The following is a 23,653-nucleotide window of genomic DNA, read 5'->3' as shown; positions in this document are numbered from 1 at the left end:
ATTGATCCACTGGTCTTTAGCTGATTGAGTTAGATAATTAAAAAGCCTCTTGTATCAGTTCCATTAAGGATTGTTTGTGTTGCTTTTTTCTTTGTGCTCTTGTTCTTGAACAGCAGAACTTCGAGCTCCAGAGAGCTGCTGGAAAACAAACTGTCTTTCCTGGCCCGTTATTTGATGTATTATTTAGCCAGTTTGATAATGAGTTGACTGATTTTGGGAGCTAGTTGAAACACAAACCTACTGGCAGTTCTAACCCAGATTACATGGAGATATTTTTATGATTTGATATCTCCGTGCTTCAAGTGAAAAATGAAAAATTGGCGATACGAATCAGAATAGTAACCAGCCAGTATGATATGCTGGGATCACGCGTATCCCTCCAAATAGGATCTGGAGTGAGTGTGGTGTCCTGAAGCGTGCAGGCTGAGGTCTGCTTTGTACCTCCTCCAACAGGCCAACTGTCCTCTGCTGTCACTGGAAGCCGCGCCAGGCCTCCTCAGCAATGGCTATGATGTCTGCGGCAATGCTGAAAATAGCCATGCTGAGCTCATTAGCAGATTAGGTGTTGCAATGAATCTGTGTGGTTAGAGCTCCACGGCCTGATATTGTTCCTCCAGGACGGCAGTTACAGCTGATTGACGTGTTGGCACATCGGGACAGAGGGGTGGAGCCCATAGATTGTCCCTGTGGAGGATCGTTGAGTGAAGGGCAAAAAAGAAATCTTCATTATATCACATACAGTATGTTAATAAACAGTAATCATGCATGAAAAGGGAATACCTGTAGCTATTATAAAAGCAATTTTACCAATCATCAACAGAAGAACTGACCCTCTCAGAATCCAGCTTCATGTTTGGACAGTAAACTTATATGTAACTTTGCAAACATTTTACCTTCATAATATAAAGGTATTCAGAGCTCCAAGCCCTTGAGGCACACAGGATTTAGTGGAAATGGGACACTTATCCATTAGCTTATCCCTTAGCTTGCTGTATTTTATTCCAACATTTCCAAATGGCTATCTCAGATTACAGAAGATGGGCACATTTTCAGCGCTGAAAAACATATCAGAGTTCTGTTTTAAAAACTGCAGCCAAATCATTTTTATCCCATTACAAGTCTGTCTTAGTTTGAAGGTAACATTTTGATTAAATAAACGAAATCAGATGAGTCTGCAGGGGTCAGGTGAGAACTTTAGAGCTGTCACACGGATTCTGGACTGTGGATGCCATCAGATTCATGGGATCTGTTGCTTTGCCTTATCTTGGCATTTACCAGTAAGTCGTTTTTTTTGTATATTGTAGCCTACTTACAGTGTAAAACCAGCTTGGCGGATTTACTTAATTACAGTTGTTTCAGCTATTTTCCCCTTTTATATCAAAGGTACTGTGAGACATCCCAAGATGGCTGCAAATCAAATAAGCATGCCTCTTTAAAAAAAACAACAACAACAAAGATCTAGTGTGCGCTTCCAAGTGACACTTCACACCACTCTGTTTGAAAGAGAATCACTGTGGGTTGCCAGTCACTGACTGCCCCCTTGTCTTTTGAATTATACAGCTTGGTCTGTGCTGTGTTGGTTAATCTTCAAATTTCAAAATGAATATTTAACTCGATCTCGCTACATCCGCTGGATGTGGCAAGAGAATATTTGATACTTTGCAGAATGCAACAAACTGCCAAGTGTCATAGGCGTCTGTGATCATGTTCTGTTTTTAATCAAATTGGCCAAATCAGAAAATTTGAGTGTGTCTTTGCCCCTCTTGACAGATGTGAAGTTTGTATGATATGCATGATTTAAAACTAGGGAATGGGAGAAGGGGGAGGAGGAGAGGGGCGACTGCATGTGTGAGTAGGAGGGTACAAATGTAAAGATATTTAGCAATGATATTTTGAGTTACTGTATATGAGGATTTTAGAATTTTCCTTAAAATAATACCAATCTCTTCTCACCTTGCAGTAAGTGACAGGTTATTCTGCTAATGACCTTCACGAAAAGGGCTAAAAAGCCTCTAATACTACAACATTCATCCAGGCCCACCTTTGCTCTACTAACCATAAGTTTCTGCTTTTGAGTCTCGGAGGAGCTTGGCTGTCACTGACTGGTCTCACATGTTCAAATAGTTGAGAAGACAAAAGACTTTTCCAAAAAGTTCAGAGTTTATGTCCAGATATCAGTCCGCAAATAAAAACTATTGCCAAAAATAAATATAAGCTCTAAAGAACAAAGGAAGTATCAACAAAGGAAAAAAAAAACACCAATTCAGGGAACTGAGGATAGAAATGTCACTGATACCCCCAAAAAGAAGTCTTTGCCAAGACATGGGCCAATACCTCTGTCCTCTCCATTTACTGCCTCCTCATCCTCAGCCCCTTAAACAGTATCATCTCAGTAGCAGAAATCAAATGAAATGGGCTTTTAGGAGTCTTTGTTCACAAAAAGGAAAACAGGCCTCATAAGATTCAAACCAGGTCACTAAAGGAGAATGCAGAAGATCCAGCCCATGCCATTGTATCACACATTTCTTATTAAATGACGGATGACTATGGATCGGAAACAGTAGAGGTTTCATGTTGGCCTTAGTAAATGAGGCCAGTCTAAGACAGTAAAAATACTCTTTAATAAACCCAGCTGCAAGAAAGTAAAATCAAGCCTTCACCAATATGAATCAGGTTAATGATAAATGTAGGAAACCATAAGCTGCTTTCTCTGGTAAAAAAAAAAAAAAAAAAAAAGTATAACAACTGAAAAACTTAAATAAATTCTGACATTTAAACATCAAATAATCTCGATGAAGAACAGAAGATGATTGGAAACTTTTTGGGTGTTTTTAAGGTGAAGAGGCTAACAGATTTCTACAAGCACCAGAATAGGATTTGGTAGAAAGTGCTTGTTTTGAGACCCATTTCTTGCATCAGTAAATACCAGAAAAATGCAGAATTTTACATTTTCTGGCCGTCTTCTAACAGTTTGGTTTTAAAACAAAAGACTTTAAAGGACTCTTTTGGCATCTAATATTTGAATCGTTTTGTCCAGGACTTAATGAAAATGCAACCACTGTATTACTACGCCACAGACCTTTTCACAGCAGCCATTTTGACTTGTAGAGAGAAAAGGTGTAATGAATAACCTTAACAAAGCCTGAGTTCCATTAAGTGTACCATTAGCATACAAAATCAGGAGCCTGGAAAGGACTGCAACCATTATTACTGGTATCAATTAGGGATGTCGTCAGTTTGGTGACTTTCAATACCAAAATTCAAAACGTGACAATATTTGCTTATTTTCAGTCCTGTCAATCTGTAACCAATTACTGTATTTATGCCTAACAAGTGTTGTGTTTCTCTAACATCCCTGATTGAAGCTGAGAAAACTCTATCAGAAACTAGACAAAAACAGAGGCGGCCTACCTTACCAACACTACCTGATATTAGCAAAGAAAATATCCTGTCAAGTCACCAGAGGTATCAAGTACTCTATCGAGTTCTAATCTAATTCTAATATCATGACATCTCTAGTACCAGTTACACCTGTAGTTTTCCTACTATTATAGGTCAAAACTCCCACTGTTGAAAAGGTCTGTTGTCACTGGAATAAAGAGGGGAACCTATGGTGAAAACATAGATGAGGATAGATATCAACCGTAAGACATCGGCGAGCAAGCTCAAGTTCTCTGGATTGTATAATTTGATGCCTCTTTTTTTTGTTTTTCTGTTCTAGCTGTTAGACATTTGGACTTTTCAGAAACCAGGTAGGTTTAATTTAACTCTAAGAACCTCAAAAGGTTTTTTCAAACATGCTCCTCATCAGGTAATGTCTAAAACAGTTCTGGGCTACAGTGAAATCATCTTCAGTTACCAGCAATTTACCATCCACCAGGATTTAGCTACAATTAGCTACAGCTTTTAGTGATGGTAAAATGTCACAGTACAAGTTGGTGTTATTTTGTCTTCTTCTTCTTCTATTTTTTTTAGGATTTGTATTTTTTTTAATTGGTTAGTTACAACTATGTTACCTTTACTCACATTTTTTTTTTTAACTCAGACTAACAATAAAAATCCAAAAACTACACATAAAAAGATCCACAAAGACAAATTGCACTATTTTATTTGTGCTTTCTAGTTAGTACATAATTAGTCTTTTTTTTTTGTCTTATTTGCTAATACAGATAAGAGATGAACGTGATATTTGAATTGCCATTAAGCTATGTTAAAAAGAAATAATAAATAACTCATTAATCGTTTTTTTGTCTAAAATATACATTTATGTCATTTTTTCAGCACCTGATAAAATGTCATTAGCTCATACTGCCAGAAGGTGGCAGTAATGCAGGAACTCAATATGATCAGTTGGTGTTTTAAATGATAAATGAAACGAGGTCCATTGAAAATTGCATTTAACATCAGGTTGGAGCAGGTGGTGATCTCCACAGATTCTTTATAGTTGAAATGATGGTCCCTAATACAGGCATGGTTGCTGTGTATAACTACACTCGAAGTACTCTTATACAAGAGCGTTTTTGTGCAATCCTTGATGATTTAAGAAAAAAGTGATGCAGATGCTAAAAGGATTTCTTTAACTAAATTGATGGTCGTATTGTTAAAATATATGTGTGGGCCACATAAGTAGCCCCCTTAACAGGTTTAGTGTTGGTTGTGTGAGGTGGCCAATGGCATGACCTTACTCGGTACAAGGTAACATTTAATCACGTAGTGTCGGGAGGTGCTCCAAAAACCAAAAAGCTGCAAACCTTTAAATATTAATGTAAGTGAGCATGCAGAGCAAACATGATTGAGATTAACAGGAAACCAACAACCCGGCTAAGCGGTTGGCACAACATAGAAGATCTTCCTTGTTTAACCAGGACTCTGCTGACTATTTAGACCCACAGTCCAGTAGCCACTCTTTCAGACCCATAGTTTTGAATGAAGGTCTCTTTTTTTTTTAACCATTTCATGTCTTTTGTTGCTCACCCCTATTTGATTTTGTAGCCTCAGGTGAAATTTAACTAGCTTATCAAAATTCTTTGCTGCTTTGATTAACTTTGCTGACTAGGGTGTCCTTGGTATTTGATTCGCTAAGAGATTTCTATTAGTCTGGATTTGACAGGTGGATTTGATCCTGGATTCACATTCAGTGTAATGGTGTCAAACTCCCTGCCCTAAAACTAACAGCTTTGCCTCTTTTGTAACCCTCCTCTGACCCATCATAGCAGGGTATCGATGCAGAGTTGCAGATTAAGGCTGACAATGTCACAACACATTTCTCTTTCAAAGGGCATTACTTGACCCCCTGTCGTCAAGGAGTGCAGAGGGGTTCCTCTGTGGCCTTTAGTAAAAAAAAATAAACATTTCCTCTATCTTTCTCTCTATATCGCTTCACTTCTAATTTTACCTGCAAATGTAGGCACAAAGTGAAACACTACTGCCTCATAATAGTGTTCATTTCTGCTATATTATTTGTGTATTTCCCTAATGCAATATATGTCATTGTACCAAAGTTGTTGGCTATTGTATGAAGGATTAATGGAATTAATGGAAAGTGTCAAAATTGCTGCAATCATAGTCTTAGATCTAAAAAATGGAAAAGCTAGCTGTATGTGCAGGGTTACTTTATTATATGATTCCAGTGTGTTAAGTCAAGGGTCAAGTCTGAGATGTCGTGTTTGTGTGTGTGTGTTTTAAATCTCTACATGTAGGTGCCATGAGGCTCAGGGTTTTGGTGTAAACAGATTTTATTGGGGTTTAGGTAAGGTGTCCTGCCCTGCATTGTTGTCTTTGGTCTTTTGCTCAGCGTCCTGCAGCAGTATGAATTCTTCTGCACCAGAGGGTTGAACATGTCTCTGAACATATGATTGCTCATTCTTTTTGGTCAGGATGGGGTTGACACAGTGTTCGTCCAGTGCAGCAAATTCTCCACCAGATTTGAGTTATCCTAAAGCGTTTTGTATTCTTTCTCCCCCTCACATACACCCTGCACTTACTGCCACAAACCATTATTGTGCCCATCATGCTCACAACTCCCTACTTTTGTTCTTGGACTTTACTAGAGTAGCTTTACTTGATTCACAGTTGAAAATAATTTTATCTAATGCTGACGTTTGGTGCAGCCCATCAGTTGGTGCACCAAAAAGGCTAAAATTACTGGTCTCCATTCATCCATTCTTTTTTGTTTAATCAACTATAATTAAATATTTCTGATTCACTTTTTAAATGGACTTTAAGACTTTTTTTCAGTGTACTATATGTAAATATTTCGCATGGCTTACTGAATGTTTTCTTAGCATGTTCAATACATCTGAAAACCTTTCTCTTTGTTAATTCCTTCGCTTGATTTATGTGCATTTAAACAATACATAATAGATGTTGTAATGGATGCGCAGAGACCGCATGCAAGTCTCACTACATGAAAACTTGACAAAATATTGTCAAATTGGAGTAAAACGGAGTTAAAGTGTTTCATTATGCGTTTGGTACATTATGATAAATATGCTCTCACTCTGCTCTGTTAAAAGCCCGGTCCTGATGTGCAGAATAGCTGTATTCTACTCTGTGCTAAGCTACATTTCTTCATTTGACTTTTATTGATGTAGATTTCGTGTGGCATCTACTCTATAACTACTTAAGTTTGAATGTGCCTCGGCCTCCCTTTTATCATTTGATAAATGTTTTTCCTCTGAGTGCACGTCGTGTCTCCTTACAAGAATTCCACAGCTTTTACCAAAAGCCATCGCACCGGGAAGTAATCTAATAATGAATACAACAACAGTTTACACACTGCCTGCCTTTGTACCCGTAATACAAACAATGGATCTGCGAGCATCCAGACCTCCTCTAATGGAGTACCAGAGCAAACACATTCATTTAATCACAGGCCTTTATTTCAAAGCAAACTGGCCAAGCAGCAGAGGATGAGAGGCTAATGACCCATGAGCAATAAGCAAGTGTTAGACTGAATGTAGTCTTGCTAAAAGAAGAAGAAAAAAAAAGCTTTTACGGAATAGCCTATCAATATTTTAAAGCAAAGCCTCTATGGTATCCCCTCTAACTGGATTAGCAGTGTGATGTGTTCTGACAGTATGTTGTTAGTGATACTCCATTTGCTTTGTCTATCATCTGATTTTCCCTTGGTAATCCACAGAGCACCGTTATATTTCATAATTTGTTTTGCTATCAGGGCTGATTTGTAAATGTGCAAATTCTAATTAGCCATAGCTACTGTTTCTAATTTATTAAATATTAAATGATTCCTGTAGTGGAGTCTTTTCTTCACATCCCCCCAGATGAAAGTTTGCGGTATGCAAATTCAATAGCCTTTTAGATGTCAGCAGTTTTTTTTTTTTTTTTTTTAAATGTCCCATTTTGCGACTGAAGCCATTTTCCCCTTGTAGTTTGTTTGTCTGTCCACCGCTCCTCTTTAACTTCATATTTATTCATCTCTGATCTCCAGTTCTCGTTGGCTTTTCAATATAAGTTACATACTCTGTCAGACTCCGGCACCACTGCTTTGTTTAACGTCATTCCTCTTAACAGTCTGCTTTGGTCACCTACATAAAAGGGGGCTTTGCATACTCTCTGAAGTTAACTTTGTTCTTTATTATTGCATGATGTTTTGGAAGTTTGAAACCCTGATTTATTTATTTTTTTTAATAACAATTGATCCAAAGTTAGACATTTTTTCGCAGTAGTTGAAATTGTTTGAGAGTGCTCTTTAATTGTATTGAAGATACAGAAATGTGGGGCAGGGCAGTGTGATTAAAAGCATCGTGGAAGCTGTAGCGCCATGCATTTTGTTTTTGCTCTCATTTAATATGTTCTTTTATGCATAATACCTGGTAGATATAGATTTAAAAGAACATAACTATTGTATTTTATTTTATTTTTGTGATAACAATAAGTTGTAAATTCTGATATACTAGTACATGCCCATGCTACAGTCCTCAAACACAGCCGCCTTGACCTTTACTATGTAATGTAATATGGATATCGTCACCATCGCAATTTAAAGTTACCGAAAGAAAAATGGTGCAGCACGCTGGCAAGGTGGTTAGCACTATTGCCTCACAACACGAAAGTCCCGAGTTCAATTCCACCATCAGGGTCTTTCTGTGTGGAGTTTGCATGTTCTCCCCATGTTTGTGCTCCGGTTTCCTCCCACAGTCCAAAGACATGCAGTTAGTGGGTATAGGCTAATTGGAAACACTAAATTGCCCATAGATGTGAGTGTGATTGGTTGTCTATGTGTTAGCCATGCAACAGACTGGCAGCCTGTCCAGTATGTACCCTGTCTCATATCCTAAGACGGCTGGGATCGGCTCCAGCGCCCCCCGTTACTCTAAAAGGGATAAGCAGAAGAAAATTGTTGGATGAAAAAGATACAATGCTTTTTTTTCTCGCTTTTTTTTTTAAGGATTTTCAGTTGTGTAGCTAGTCAACATAATAACACCATAAAATCAGACATAGAACATTCGGGGGCCTAAGATCTACCTCTGTGCCACGTTTGTCTACTTAACTCTTGATTGTGTAGAAGGAGTTTTTGGACAAACAGGAAGAGGTTTTGTCTATTACAGTAAGATTCTTTGATTTTGATCACAAGTCACATCAGTCGATGGTGTTGAGAGCTGTGCATAAACCGTTAAACTCTTTTTGGGTAAGTGGTTTGGGTCACTGTTATCCTTGCACTCAGGCCAGATGGGAGTGATTTCTTTCAGTATAACAACACTCACATACATAGGTCATGAGGGGTATCATATGTCATGGCCTTCCCTATTACATACCTCTGTGAGGTTTTCCTCCATGTTCAGGACTGTGGCTCTCTATGCAACCATCATTAAAACATCAAATGAGTGAATGTGTTTGGGAGGAATGATGTTTGTCCAATTTTTAACAATAGTCTTTGCAAGTGACATTTTATGTGTCACATAAGAGCATTAATAAGTGGGGTGGTTTGTTTGCCCTTTAGGAAAAATGTTCTGCAGTTGTGTTTAACATTGTCATGTTGCTGTGCATAGCTAATCTCTGTAAACTATATGTATATGGATATGTAGAATACATTATAGGGACAGGATTTCTAATAGGGGAAGCTTTTTTCCAGTGACTACAATACTACAACCCTTCATGTTTCAGTGGGCTTTTGTTGCATGGAGGTAGACAGTGAGTGTGGGAAGCAAAGGAGTAATTGCATTTGCCAAAATGCACTCTTGCAACCATCATGTATTGTTTGATGAGCATTTTATTGGCTTTTAAGAATGGTTTGTGACCACCAGTGGCCAGCCGTTGGCTGTCGGCTAGCCTGGAAGCCCAGTAAAAATTGTTCACTGTCTCCAGATTGAGTTCAGTTCAATTGCATTTATATAGCGCCAATTCACAACAACAGTTATCTCAAGGAGCATGATGTTAGAAGGGAAAGCGCCTACAATATTAGAGGGAGAATGCTATCCATCAGACGATGACTGTGAGCAGTACTTGGTGGAAAGGAAGAACAGTCTGGAGGGAAGAGAAGAGAAAAAAGGACATTATAGAGGCAAGAGGTACAAAACACAAACTGTGGGAGAAAGAAGACAAAGGTTAATGATATGAGGTAGTGACATTTTTAATGAATAGAGGAAAGTGGAGAAGGAATGCATAGTGAATAATGGGAAGTCCCCCAGCTGCCTGAGCCTATAGCAGGGTCACCTGATCTTAAAAATCACATAGCTTTCTATCTCATGAACGCAAACAGGGAGCTGGTTCCACACAAGAGGGACCTGATAGCTCAAGGCTCTGCCTCTCATTCTACTTTTAAAAATTGTAGGAACCACAAGTACGCTTGTGTTCCAAAAGCAAAAGGCTCTATTAGGATAATTGTGTACTATCTGGTCTTGTGGTGTTTTAAGTCAACCAAAAGCCAAACTAGAGCCCAGGTCTACTAATGATGGGATGGACTGAGATTTCCATGTAGTGCTGGTTAATATAATTACTACTTACTAAAGAAACAATCAAGAAAATTAGGTTGAAAGTTCACTTTCTTATTTTTATTTATCCATCCATCCATTTTATGCACTATTTTATAATATATCAGTATATAATGACAATGTAGTTGTCTCTCTGTTGTATTCACTCCTCTTGCTTCTCCAAGGCACCTCTCCTGCTGTTCCCTCTCAGTTTTATGTGATTTGAAATGTTTTTGAATGCCACTTGTATTCAACTGCTAGACATTAATTGAACACCCACTTATCCCAAGTGAACTTCACACTAATTAAGTTTTAAGAAACACATCCATCAAGCTATTGAGGCAGTTAATTTACTATTGCGGTGGAAATCTGATGCATATATTTCACATCACTCTGTGTGGAGTTCTTAGGCTGGAATGAAGGTTTCTAAAATATATAGTTACTCACTTGCATGTTGTGGATATAAGAGCAATGTTAAAACATGTCGAAGAGATGAATTTTCAGAGAATTGTTGCCACACAATTTGACGCACTTGGAGTAAAATCTTTATAAGCATTTATTTAAATTTTCTCTTGTGTTGTTGGGGTTTTTTTTCTCAATGTTTTCCCTGCCAGATACCACAGCATGGACTTTAAATATAGACACAGCAGCTAGCAGCCAAGCCAAAATTTTACAAGTCATTACCACATTTTCTACCTTTCCTAACTATAGCCCCCCTTTATTTTAGCTCCTCGCTGTCTCTGTTCTGCCTTCTCCTTTGCATAATAAACCTCCACCCAATTTGTCATGAAATCCCTCATTTGCTGGATACTCAGAAAGGCAGATTATGCTTATTTTTCATTTGGACAGTGGGAGATGGAGCCAGGTGTTTGGCAGCAGCAGAGTGTTCAGGTGTAACTGTGCCGGTGACGGGACATGACGAACAGCCGCAGATGAAGGATGAGGCGTGGAGGATTTTTGGGAAGAGCGGCACCCCACGACCTGCTCCCTCAAGAATACCCCCACCGATGGAGAGGAGGTAAAACTTTCTTTTCAGTCACTTCTTGCTAGAATCAGCTCCTCTTTCTTAATTAGCCAGTTAACGCCATATTGGAAATCCAGCTGTTAATCTGGGAGAACAGAGAGGTGATTCTGCTTTGCTCAACAAGATTAATTTATGCCTCTTCAGACGTCAGTGGTCTGATCCATAACAAGTCCATTAAATCAGTCGCCTCTGGTTATTGTCATATCAAAAGTGACCAGCAGTGGCATTAAAGCTTTTGTATTAGGGCTTTCAGGATTGTCACTCCTATTATTAGCACTGAATCACAGAGCTCGATTACATACAATGCAGCTCTGTAGCCCAGTGAGTCAGTCCATCATAAATCAGAATTGTACATGGGTGGTTTAGTTAAAACTTGCTTTACCTGCAGCACCCCGTAGGAGTGCATTGAGCGAAATGAACACCTCAAATCATATTCGTTCTAGAAATATATATTGTAGATCAGAGTAATATAACAATAACAACAGATGCAGGATTTTTCCTGCATTCAAACAATTTGGCACCCCAAAGACATTTTAGCCTTCCACTGAAAGGAAAATCACCAGGATTGTGTAGAAACTCATGGTGCCCAATATGAGAACGTTGTAGTACGAGCTGGGAGTGTGTACAAAAATGGCTGTAATTCCTGAACAGTTAATGTGATGTTTTTGTTGCACTGTTTGAATTGAAGCAGAAAGTCTGCAATTCAAAGACATCTTGATTGCTTGATTGAAAAATTGTGTACCTGACAGTCTCTTAATAACTCATTCAGGCTAAAAAGAAAAAGCTAGCTGATGCACTGGTCCTGATAGCCTTGCAAAAAAGCCTTGATGAGCATTTTTGCCATTGCAATCTTAGTGAAACCAATCAGACAACGAAACCGCACACTCATTGGCTAACAACTTGCTAGTCACAAGTCTCTAGTCAGTGAACATGCTCTGAGCAGCCCTCCTCCTGTCTGGCTCTTAGAATAACCAAAATCAAAAAATGGGTTTCATGTTTTATTCAGTTTGAGCCAAAATGAATGACCGAGCCCATAAATTCTGAGCCCAGGAAAGTGTTTACATGTCGTTTTCCTAAAGACTTCTGTAGAAATGGAAATCTTTCTACAACCACAGTTATTGCCCCTTGCTTGCCATAAAAAACTTCTTTCTTTTTCAGACCCAGAAACTACAACCATCTTTTATAATGCCTTGCCAAAAGTCAAAAGGTGCAACTCCGCCTACCAAGATGGATGTGAATCAGCCTCTTGTCAAAGCAGGCAAACAAATTAGCATGTTTAAAGTAATTTAATATGATTAGAGTACCGTTTTTTATGTCTTGACATTTTGTTTATGCTAGCAAAGCTAGCTGATCGGGTGCATTCCACAAACTAGGGCAGAATAAGTTAATAAAAAAAATTCCACCACCCTCTTTGTATTAAAGCTTTCAGCTTAAACTGCTTCAGGTACACTCTGCGATCACTCACTTCATTACCTATACCTTGGGGATAGTGTTTTGGACAGCCTTTTGCCTCAGTTCTTCATGACATAGATTCAACTGGTGCTGGAATCAGAAATTTTGGTCCAAAGCGGAGCTTTGCGGCATGGTGAATTATCCTGCATGAAACAGCCATGAGACGATGCGGTCACTGTGGTAATAAAGGGATATAGTCATCAACAATAATAATAACACAGCTGCTGCAGATAAATCAGTGCTGTGAGAGGAAAAGTTCTGTATTGTAGTTTAGTGTTAAAAGTGCTTTATGAATGTGTGATATATTTAAACACTTTAAACAGTAAAACTATAAAAGAGCTTCTATAATAATTAAATGTTGCCTATTTAAAGGTGTTGCCTGCCTCTCACCCTAAGACAGCTGGGATAGGCTCCAGCCCCCCCCCCCCCCCCCCCCCGAGACCCTGAAAAGAAGTAGTGGAAGAGAATGGATGGATGGATGAATAGAGTTAAGCTGCTAAGAATCTATAATTATTACCGATACTCATTTATGAAACAGAAAAAAAAGCTAAACAGAACTTTAGACCCTACTACTATCTGTGCAAAGAGGTCTGAGGGATTTTCCAGGAACACTGAAGCTATTTTCCAAAGACTTGATTTGTCAGTAGGCAGTGATTTCATACTTACTGATCTCTACTAATCTCAAACATAATATCATGCTCCGGAGCAGGTTACAACGTCACTGGATTTACAGACTGTTCTCTATAAATCCTGGACAAAGTTGTGTGGAAAAATCAGCGGTTTCCAAAATACTCCATGTCACGTTCACGTTCCCCATTCTGATGTCCGGTTTGAACTTTAACTTTGATCATGTGTACATGTCTAACTGCACTGAGTTGCTGATGTGATTGGCTAATATTTGTGTTAGTGAGCAGTTCATACCTAATAAAGTGGCAGAAATTCATCTCATTGTCCAGTGATATGAATTGTTAAGAGAAGTGCATATTTTACAAAAGCTTATAGCACTTAATTAGGCTTGAACTTTGATAGATTTTGCTGTATACACACTCTTTTAGGATAATGATCCCAAACAGCAGTGGTTACCCCATTACAAACTTCCATCAACACCACCCGTCATGTTCCTAATCAAATGTTTTAAAGTGGATGCTATTTAACACTATTAATCACATAAAAGTGGATACTGTTAATAGTCACCGTGTGCTTGGCACTAATTGCATTCTCAATTGCAACATGTGTTATTAAAATTTTACAACGGCATTATCTCGATGGAGCCGGCTAATTGTTGCTCAGGTTTATGTGTCCTAATCTAATCGAAGAAATAACTATTTTTTTCTCTGTTAGAAAAGGCAAGAAGTACCCTGTGGCATTTGAGCGCCAAAGCTTACGAATCAGGTTAGGAAGGAGAACATCAATGGCCACTTTTCCTTTAAGTGTCTTTTAGAGCCATGAGCAAAAGCTCCAAGCACTGTGTTAAGCATACTTCATTGTACAGCCTTATTAGTACAGTCAGAAGGCTCATTACCATTTGCAGAACAAAACCAAGATCAAGACGATAATGTTTGCAGTCCACCGGCCTTTTGTTTGTGTACTGATTAGTTTACATATTTTAATTAAGTAGGACATTTAGCAAAGTAAGTAAAGCAGACAATAAAAGCTGTGCTGCAGTGTGTTAATATACCAATTTGTATTTAGCTGGCTAGCCGTCCTCTCTGAGGGGAGCAGCTTTGAGCATGTCTGTATTTCCTGCCATGTTTGACATTAAAATCCATGGGTTTGACTTTTCCTAGTGAGTTAATTTTGTGGCACATCTGTATCCATGCCTGCAAGCCAGCTCGTCTTAGCACACAGTCTCTATCATGTAAGCCCCCGAATTGAAATATCCTCTGCTTGAAATATTGACTTTAATATCTCATTTGAAAAATTCCTGTAACCTTTTGATGTTAAATCCATACTCAATTTTGCAGAATGTTATAGGAATATGCAGAAAGGGATAGGAAGCATTATTGTGTTTTCTCCTGGAGAGAAATTACATTTTATGGCTGTAACACCAACCTCCCCTGTGTTCTTTTTAGTCCGTGAGGGGGGGAAAAAAAGACGAGGCCATTAAGGCAAAATGAAAAGAGCTATTGATTGGGCTCTTATGCCTTTTCTATTTGCCTCATTTCCTAAATGCATGATAATAAGGGCTCAGCCACTGAAACTAACAATACTCCTTAATGAATCGAACTCTAAAGAATTAGCCTAAGTTTGCATAATGATTCACAGATGTTTCCATCAATGGATGATATGCTTTTGGTTTGTTGTTTTGTGCATTCGTGTTCCGTTTACCCAATACACGCTCATCTCCTTATAGCATTATAATGCAATCAAGACATTATTTGATGATTTCTGTTTGGGAAAAATGCATCACTTGTCATCAGAGATGTCTGGGATGACTTTTGTAAAAGCTATCATATTAGAGTAATATTAGTGTTGATGGATTGGAGCTAATAATAGTCAAATAGGGAACATTAAGTTATAACAAGTGCAGAAAACCATGCTTTTAGCTAATGGAGTTGTGCTTTTAATAGAGAGATGGGCATAAAAGCATCACAAAGGGGAAGAGTGAGAAATAAAAAGACACACCATTATTAAATCCATAGTTTGCCAATAGTAATATCCAGTACATACAAATATTGGATTCCCAAACCTTTTTACCCAGCTTCCTGAGGTCCATTAGTAGAGTGAGTAGAGTGACTTTGAGTCAGGACATTAGCCTGCAAAAAGGTAAAGGATATTTAGTCTGTACAATAGTAGATTCAGTTCTGTATGCACCCCCCCCCCCCCAACCCTTTTTAAGAAATATGTTAATTTAAAAAAAACAAATTTTTTTACAGCTGCACAGAAAAAAAACAAATCTGATCTTCTTTGCCAAACTATGCTATTGCAAACTATGTTTTGCTGGCGATCGTGGCTCAAGAGTTGGGAGTTCACCTTGTAATCGGAAGGTTGCCGGTTCGAGCTCCGGCTTGGACAGTCGCAGTTGTTGTGTCTTTGGGCAAGACACTTCACCCGTTACCTACTGGTGGTGGTCAGAGGGCCCGGTGGCGCCAGTGTCTGGCAGCCTCGCCCGAGGCTGGGGTCCTTAGGAACTAGTAAAGCGCTATACAAATACAGGCCATTTACCATTTAAAACATGTCCATATACAGATATGGTACTTTTGCACCGTTTGGTCTCATTGCATAACAACATTTTTAGGCAGTGCATCAGTGAAGTCTTGTAGTAGCCTGTACTACTTCTTCAGAAATTACTTGTGCTTTGTGTGCATGTTGATTCGCACAGCATGTTTCAATCAGGCTACTTATGTGGCCATAATAAAAAGGAGAAAGGTCATGTTCCTGTATAGAAATATGTTGTGCTTGTCATGAGTCTTTCAGTTTAATACTGTGGATGTTGGGCTTAGTTTGGCTTTGTTTTGTTTTTTCTTATTGACAGCAGTAGTTAGCTGCAGTGCAGTTACACTAACAAAAACCCAGTGAAACTCTGTGGGATATTTCTTTCTCATTCCTTTACTGTGGAATGTCACAAAGATTGCAAACTTAGCTCCTGTGATGCTGTAGCAAGTGTAATTTAGCTTGATTCATAATACTGGAAAGACAACCTTTAGTCAACAAGAGTTAAAGCCAAATCCATGATTTTCTCCAGGTCCATAAGTATTCATGTTAAATAATCTCAATATTTTCCTAATAATTATCAAGATCAAGAAGCATTACTTTGGACAGATACCTGGAATTTATTTAGTATAAAACTGGCCCAGGTTTTTCCTAGTTTATGATTATTTTTGGCGACAACACAAGCATGCCAAATTGCTATAAGTTTTTCTTATCAGCAACGTTTGCTGCAACTCCGATGCTACGCAAGTTATTTTCCTCTGGGCAAATTACATGTTATGTGTCCAAGCAGCATATCTAAGCATGAAAGCAAAGCGAGGTTATCTCAACCTTCACTCCTTTAATCCAAAATACAGTAACGGGGTTTAGTAGGATGTTGTCGCGTCTCCACAGAATTGTATCGTCTAATTTGCTCTGGCTGTTGGCTTTGCATTACCTCAGGCTACATATTTGCATAATGAGCATTTGGAGTTGGAGTGTTGCATTGTTGAGTGAAGTGCACAGAGGTGAGGCCAACATCGCTTTTGTAAGGCTTTTATTGAGATAGGACAGTGGAGAGAAGGCAATAGCCTGGCAGCATATAGGTCACTTCCTCAACCTGATGAACTGTACGGTGCCCTCCTTGGATATCATTTTTAAAAGAGGGGGGCACTCAAAAGAGCACAAATAGGGAACATAATCTCCTGGTTTTGTTTCACAGACTACATTTTTAAGATCTTCTGGCATGAAAGAAAACAACAAAACATTTTTTATTGAAGTAGTTGCTCATTCTGTTTTTGCTAATTAAATTTCCACTTAATTAGGGACAACTAAATTAGGTTTGGCCTTTCACTATGATGATTCAATTACTCATTCCATGCAGGTCAACATAATCTTTAGGCCACCAAGTAGACTAACAGTTTATTTCACTTTAACAATTTTTAAATGCATAAACAAACAAATGAAAAAAATAAAAGGAGAAATACATTTTTGTTTGCAGTGTTTTATAGGGTTGCAGTGGTACTCCAGTTATTGCTCGGAAGTTAAATGAACCTTAAGGATCTTCAGAAGCCTTGCTCGTTAGCTGCAAACCTTTACTGTTGTGCTGTGTTAATATAATCTAAGAAAGATTGTGGGAGGCAGGCAGAAACAAACAAATTAAGGAAAGAATCAGAGTTGAATCAGGGATGACAGACTGATGTAAGTGGGATGTAAATATAGCACTTGTCCACTCTACTCAAGCACCCAAAGCACTTTATACAACAGCCTTGTTTACCCATTCACACCAGTTCATACACGCGCATTAGAGAGCAGCTCGGGGTTCACTATCTTACCCAAGGATGCTTTGCCATGCAGACTGGAGCCTCAGGGATCGAATCGCCAACAGACCCCGACCTTCTTCTTACCTGAGCTACAGCCACCCCATGATGTCTGACCACTTTCAGGTGGGAGTCCATGAGTGAAAACCATGAATCAGACAGTAGTTTGTGTTTATTAATTAATCCTTGGCCTTTGTATTAAAACTCCATGGCCACAGTGTCATCCCTGGTGAAATACCGGGCAGGAATGCCATTCAGCTCTCAAGGCATCGTCTTTGTGGTTAAGCATGCGTTGCTTCTAAGTGAAATGTATCACTCTAACAGTTTATAAACAGGCTTGAGGAAACTGGTGCCAGCTGTAAGGTTGCTAATAGCGTGCTGATTACAGTGCTTTGCTTGCTACAGCAGCTTCGTATCAGGGCAGTTTACCCTGCAGCTCTCTTTCGCTGTCTCAGCTCAACTCCATCCTCTATCTGGGGACAGTCACCTGCAGAGGGGCAGATGGTCTCATTTCTCCCACTGGGATGGTCTCTTTCACAGTGTTGCAGTGCTTTCTTTTGCGAAATATTGCTTAGAACAAATAATTTAACTTACAGTTTTGATGGATTCCCTGGACTGTGTATCACCTGTGAAAATGGACTTGGAAGCAGTTGGTGCAAGGGTTGACCTATTTTGGCAAGCATAAAAAATAGGCTGTTGGTCAAGTCAGCTAATGTTGTAGGTATGTCGCAAAAAATACTGCATGCCAGCAACATGACCTGCAAGTATATCCATCTCAGAGAGAGCGTATGTTCCCCAGCAGTAAAGAAGCACTCTGCTGTGATATTGTTTTTCAGCTTCCTGTCTGCACCCCGGTATTTGTTTTATTAGGTTGGTATTTGTTGCCTGTGACCTCTTTATGCTTATATTTGATTTAGAATTGCATTGCTTTAATAATTTAACATACAGTGAAGTGCGGAGATTTATTGTTATTTTGTTTTTTACAAACACTAACCGCTGTTACAGTGTTGTGGACTGGCCTGGGACCAGCTCATTTTACTCTGACCGGGTCACTCATGCCCACAACTGTTAATTGTCGTTTGCGTGTTTCCCAGTGTTTAGTGTGTTAATGTAGTATTTCTGTTCAACACATCACTTTCATGTGAAAGTTCATATTAAACTTTTTTGGGATCTAAAAAAACACAAAATCTACATTTCGTCAATGTTTCATTCCCTTAAATTTTTCAAATTTTTAAATAAATAACAGATAAAAAGAATATGTTTTTGTAACGTGTATTATTATTTTCACCAAATCTCTACAGTGAATGAAGTTAATGGAAAGATAACAAAGAAGCATGCTTCTGTACTATCTGCCATAGCTTCTTTCCTCATGAATGTTTTCACAGCTCTTTTGCATTCATCCTTTCAAAGAAAAAAAACACCTTGATATAAATTTATCTTGATTTTTGACCTGAGCAAAATAAAATTTTAACCCTAATAAGTTCATTCACTCATTTTCTTCTGCTTATCCAATCCTGGTTTCATGGTGGGGCTGGAGTCTATCCTAGTTGCTATCCGGTCCGAAGTCTGACGTCATTAGCCGTTTCCAGGTCCAAACTCCGCTTCAGGTCCCAAAGTCAAACGAACACTGCGGAGTTCAAAACTGTCTAAATTCTTTCATCGTTAATAAAATGATCAGTGTGGCTGCTGTACCAGGTGTAACAGTTAAGTTTAACATCCAGGCATCCACGAAAATTTAATGGAGTTTGAAGTTAGCAGGGAGTTAGCTCACTAGTTTCTAAACAAACATAATATACCATGTTCTGACTGAGGGATTTCTGAAAAAAATTAAATGTGTAGCTCTGCTATTGCTTCCGACATAAATGAAGATGCTGTTGCTACAGACAATACTCACATTCTCAACTACAGCAACGTTAGAATCACTAGTTAACCTAATCCCACTAACTGCATGTCTTTGGACTGTGCAAGGAAGTAGCTTAAAAAACCCACATAGATATGGGGAGAACATACAAACTCCACACAGAAACCAGACTGTGGATTTAAACACAGGATCTTCTTGCTGTGAGGCCACAGTGATTAACCATCATGCCACAGTGCTGTGTTAATACCCATCAGATGGAATTATTTCCTAAAGCTACCAACAGTCAGAAATGAAGAAGAAACTGCTGTTTGAGGGCGGCTGGAATTGTTGAACTGAATTTTTAGAATGGGACAGATGAAAGGAGATGTCTTGGAGAAAAGTGTGCAAAACTAAAGGACTTAATTGCAAGTTTTCAAAATCTGTTTCTGTAACTTGATTTTAGCTATCCGGTTGTTAAGTCTGACGTCACTAGCCGTGTCTGGGCCTAAACTCCGCTGCAGGTCCATATATCAAACGATCACTGTGGCATCACTGAGAGTTGAAAAACAGTCTAAAGTCTTTCATCTTTAATAAAATGATCAGCGTTCTGCTCTACCAGGTGTAACAATTGAGTTTAATATCCAGGCATCCATGAAAATGGAATTTATGACATTTAACGGAGTTAGAAGTTAGCAGGAAGTTAGCTCGCTAGCTTCTATCTAAATACAACATAGCATGTCCTGACTGCGGGGTTTTGGAAACAAATTCAAACGTACAGCTCTGTTATCACTTCCAACATAAATGAAGACAGAAAACTAAACAGCAGTGATGTTTGTAGGGTTACTGAAGTTTGGCTAGCTGGTATATAATGACGTGCTATGTTAGCATAATCTAAACAAGCTAACTTTTTTTTCCACTCGATAAAAGTTAACGTGAGTGTTCTCAGTGGTCAGGAACAAATGCAATCGCATGGCAGGATACTGTAAAAGGACCAAACTTCAGCCAGGAGAACAACTGAGATAATCCATCCACAATACGAGGTTAGTCATTCATATACTGCTGCATGGGCTGGGCTGTAGTTACATCCTAAGGTTTTAAAAACTGAGCTTAAATAAATGATTAGCGGTAATAAAAGCCGAGGGAGGTCAACAGTGATCACTGACTGTTTTAGGAGCTTTTTGAGATTAAATAGAAGAAAATACAAAACATTAAACATGTTAACAACACAAAAGCCATATTAAACGCAGACTACTTTAGGCCCGGAAGTAGGATTCACTCACATCATCGCTTAACGACCGGATTGGTTGTGCTCCTCCTCGGGCTGATGGCCATCAAGGGCAAATATTTGTGTTTCCGGTGTGACTGAAATTATGTTAGTAACACTAGGTGAAATTTTGCTTCATGTTTGTTGCAAATGCACCTTTACACACCTCAGTTCAGAAATGGCTTAAAGCTTAATAGTTTACCTCATCATTCCTAGTTTCTCTAGGTTCAGACACAAAAATAATCCCCCCTCTTTTGCGAGCTGGACAAGAACAGGAGACACAAACCCTCACATATTTTTGTGAAATCAAAATTCTTGATTAAAATATGATTTTGGTCTACATGCAGTGGCCAATTTGCCTTGCATGTCCTACGTCTCAACGCCTCATTAATATTGCATGATCTTGTTAGTGTCTTCTTTTCCCCTCTGCACCACCCCCTCCAACCTCATCAGCTGCAGAAACTGGAGGGTACATCTGAAAGTCAGCTTGCATCTCCTGCTTTTACTAGACTTGCCGACACGGGATAGGCTCATATCCATCCAAGGATTATCCTCCACTGTCTTCCTTCCAAAAAAAAAAAGAAAAAAAAACAAAATACATATATGGAAGTGTCAAAGAAATGAGATTAGTTCCTGCGTCTTTCCTCTCTGTGGTGGAAAAATACATTTTATGTGTGATTTTCCCCCAAATAAGCCGGGGGTACAGATGAGTAGCTTCTTGACAGCTATGAATGAGGACCTTGCTGCATTAAGGCGATGACAGAAGGAGGAGCAATTGCAGGTTTCAAAGAGCACTGGAATGAGTCTCCGTCATCTGTGTTATGGGCTCAACACCCAGTCACTTGATCCCGGGTTACCTTCGTCACTATAGATGGAGGCGTTCGTTTAAAACATTTCCCACTGAGCTGTTGTCGACGTAAAAAGCTTCTCTCCCATTACGGCAGGCAGTGAGGGCAGCAGCATCTAAATGACCGCACGGAGGCCAGGGGATGAGGCTACAGAAGAGCAGGAGGAGAGGAAAAACAGGTGTAGTGCTGGGAGAACAAGGTCAATACTTGAAGTGGAATAATGAAAAGAACTAACATCAGTGTTATTAAATAACATCTGCTGAACAGTTTCAAATACACAGTGACTGCTGGGGCCTTTTAAAGTACCCTGGGCATTACCCTGAACATCAGTATGCATCTGTGTGAGTTATTATCAGTGCCTAGCCAATCATCTGGCTAAGATAACTTCAAATAAGATTAAGCTGAAAGCTCCAATCTATAGCTGTAAATTGCAGTTGTTAGCATTGGGTGCAGACTTACCACATTTGGCAGGATCCTGTGGTTCATGGGCAATTAATTAGTTTTACACTTCAGCCAGTCTTCCAAAGACGAGTTCCTGACAAGTGAAACTCCTTTAGGATTGGCTCTTCAGCACCACAGTATGCTGATATTACTTTTGATAAAAGAAGACTCCGATTTTGCATGAAAAAAAAAGTATTGAGACAGAAAATGTTGTGTTCATAATTCAGATTCATAATTAAGGGGTAGTTTTGTCAATGATTAATCTTTCAATAATTGTCTGAAAATGTCTTGTTTTGTTGGACCAAACTGGGCAAACCCCCCAAATATTCTATTTGCAATCATATAAAACTAAAAAAATCTTAAACCCTCAGAAATAAGAGGCTGGTATCAAAGGACATAATTTAAAGCTGGGCACTGACGATTGAGCTTCTTCTTAGACCGTGGCCACGGAAAATGTGCAGTAAATGCAAATCGTTTGTATATCAGACACATAGCATTTACTTTTTAGTGGTGTCTTTTACTTTGACAAACAATGTTGTTTCATTTTCCTTTTTTAATGATAGTGACATTTAATGGCATTACATTTCCAAAAACTGTTTCTTAATAACTAATATAGAGGAAAAAAGGAATTCATGAGGACATGGAGAGAAAAGATGACCAAAAACATGACTGTATGTTCAACAAAGCTTGACCAAACAAGACACCACCTGTCCAATCAAGCTACAACAGCCGAAGCTATTTATATATTAGGTAATGTATGTTTTTGGTCAAAACAGATTATTTTTGATTATGATTGCATTTTATTCCCACAATATTTCAGCCAGAGTTTCAGACTTGGGAAAATTGCTCCTGTAATATGATCAGAAGTCATAAAAAGTCTTCGAATTGGTGACTTTCTCATCCTACTTCTAACCCAACAATGCTTACCAGTACTGAATGTGAATTTATTGTTATAGTAATTAAACTGTCCTTGTTCTAATCTGTCAAAATAGTGTTCAACTTTCATGTTCTTCCATCATTGTTCATAAATGTGGCCTGTGTACATCAGCAGTGATAAGGCTATGCAAGACGGACATGTGCGCTGCTCTAGCACCCTTCATTGAATATCCGGTCATTAAGTGATGACGTGACGAATCCTACTTCCGGGCCTAAAGTAGTCTGCGTTTAATATGGCTTTTGTGTTGTTAACATGTTTAATGTTTTGTATTTTCTTCTATTTAATCTCAAAAAGCTCCTAAAACAGTCAGTGATCACTGTTGACCTCCCTTGGCTTTTATTACCGCTAATCATTTATTTAAGCTCAGTTTTTAAAACCTTAGAATGTAACTACAGCCCAGCCCATGCAGCAGTATATGAATGACTAACCTCGTATTGTGGATGGATTATCTCAGTTGTTCTCCTGGCTGAAGTTTGGTCCTTTTACAGCATCCTGCCATGCGATTACATCTGTTCCTGACCACCGAGAACACTCACGTTAACTTTTATTGAGTGGAAAAAAGTTAGCTTGTTTATATTATGCTAACATAGCTGTGTCGCTAGCAGTCACGTAACACATCATTATATACCAGCTAGCCAAACTTCAGTAACCCTACAAACGTCACTGCTGTTTAGTTTTCTGTCTTCATTTATGTTGGAAGTGATAACAGAGCTGTACATTTTAATTTGTTTCCAAAACCCCGCAGTCAGGACATGCTATGTTGTATTTAGATAGAAGCTAGCGAGCTAACTTCCTGCTAACTTCTAACTCCGTTAAATGTCATAAATGCCGTTTTCATGGATGCCTGGATGTTAAATTCAATTGTTACACCTGGTAGAGCAGAACGCTGATCATTTTATTAAAGACGAAAGACTTTAGACAGTTTTTCAACTCTCAGTAATGCCATAGTGATCGTTTGATATATGG

The 23,653-nt window shown here is 38.8% G+C and overlaps 1 protein-coding gene and 1 long non-coding RNA gene across 2 annotated transcripts in view; one reads left to right on the top strand and one right to left on the bottom strand.

Annotated features, from left to right (window-relative positions):
* Nucleotides 1–3,845: 3,845 nt before the first annotated feature.
* Nucleotides 3,846–18,558, bottom strand: LOC146491236 (uncharacterized). The gene is made up of 2 exons (XR_014872602.1): nt 17,373–18,558; nt 3,846–15,164 (listed from the first exon to the last, which is right to left on the bottom strand). It is a non-coding gene; the product is annotated as an uncharacterized LOC146491236 (long non-coding RNA).
* The window catches only part of LOC146491235 (uncharacterized), a 139,875-nt gene continuing 125,488 nt past the window's right edge, over nt 9,267–23,653 (top strand). The window contains exon 1 of the mRNA XM_085152923.1: nt 9,267–10,950. Within this exon, the coding sequence (XP_085009049.1) occupies nt 10,872–10,950 (79 nt within the window). The 5' untranslated portion in view covers nt 9,267–10,871. The remainder of the gene's footprint in view (nt 10,951–23,653) is intronic.

The sequence above is a fragment of the Neolamprologus multifasciatus genome, chromosome 23, assembly GCF_963576455.1.
Source record: "Neolamprologus multifasciatus chromosome 23, fNeoMul1.2, whole genome shotgun sequence".
Lineage (NCBI taxonomy): Eukaryota > Metazoa > Chordata > Actinopteri > Cichliformes > Cichlidae > Neolamprologus > Neolamprologus multifasciatus.
The sequence above is the reverse complement of the archived record's forward strand: the minus strand, read 5'-3'. Positions and strand labels throughout refer to the sequence as shown.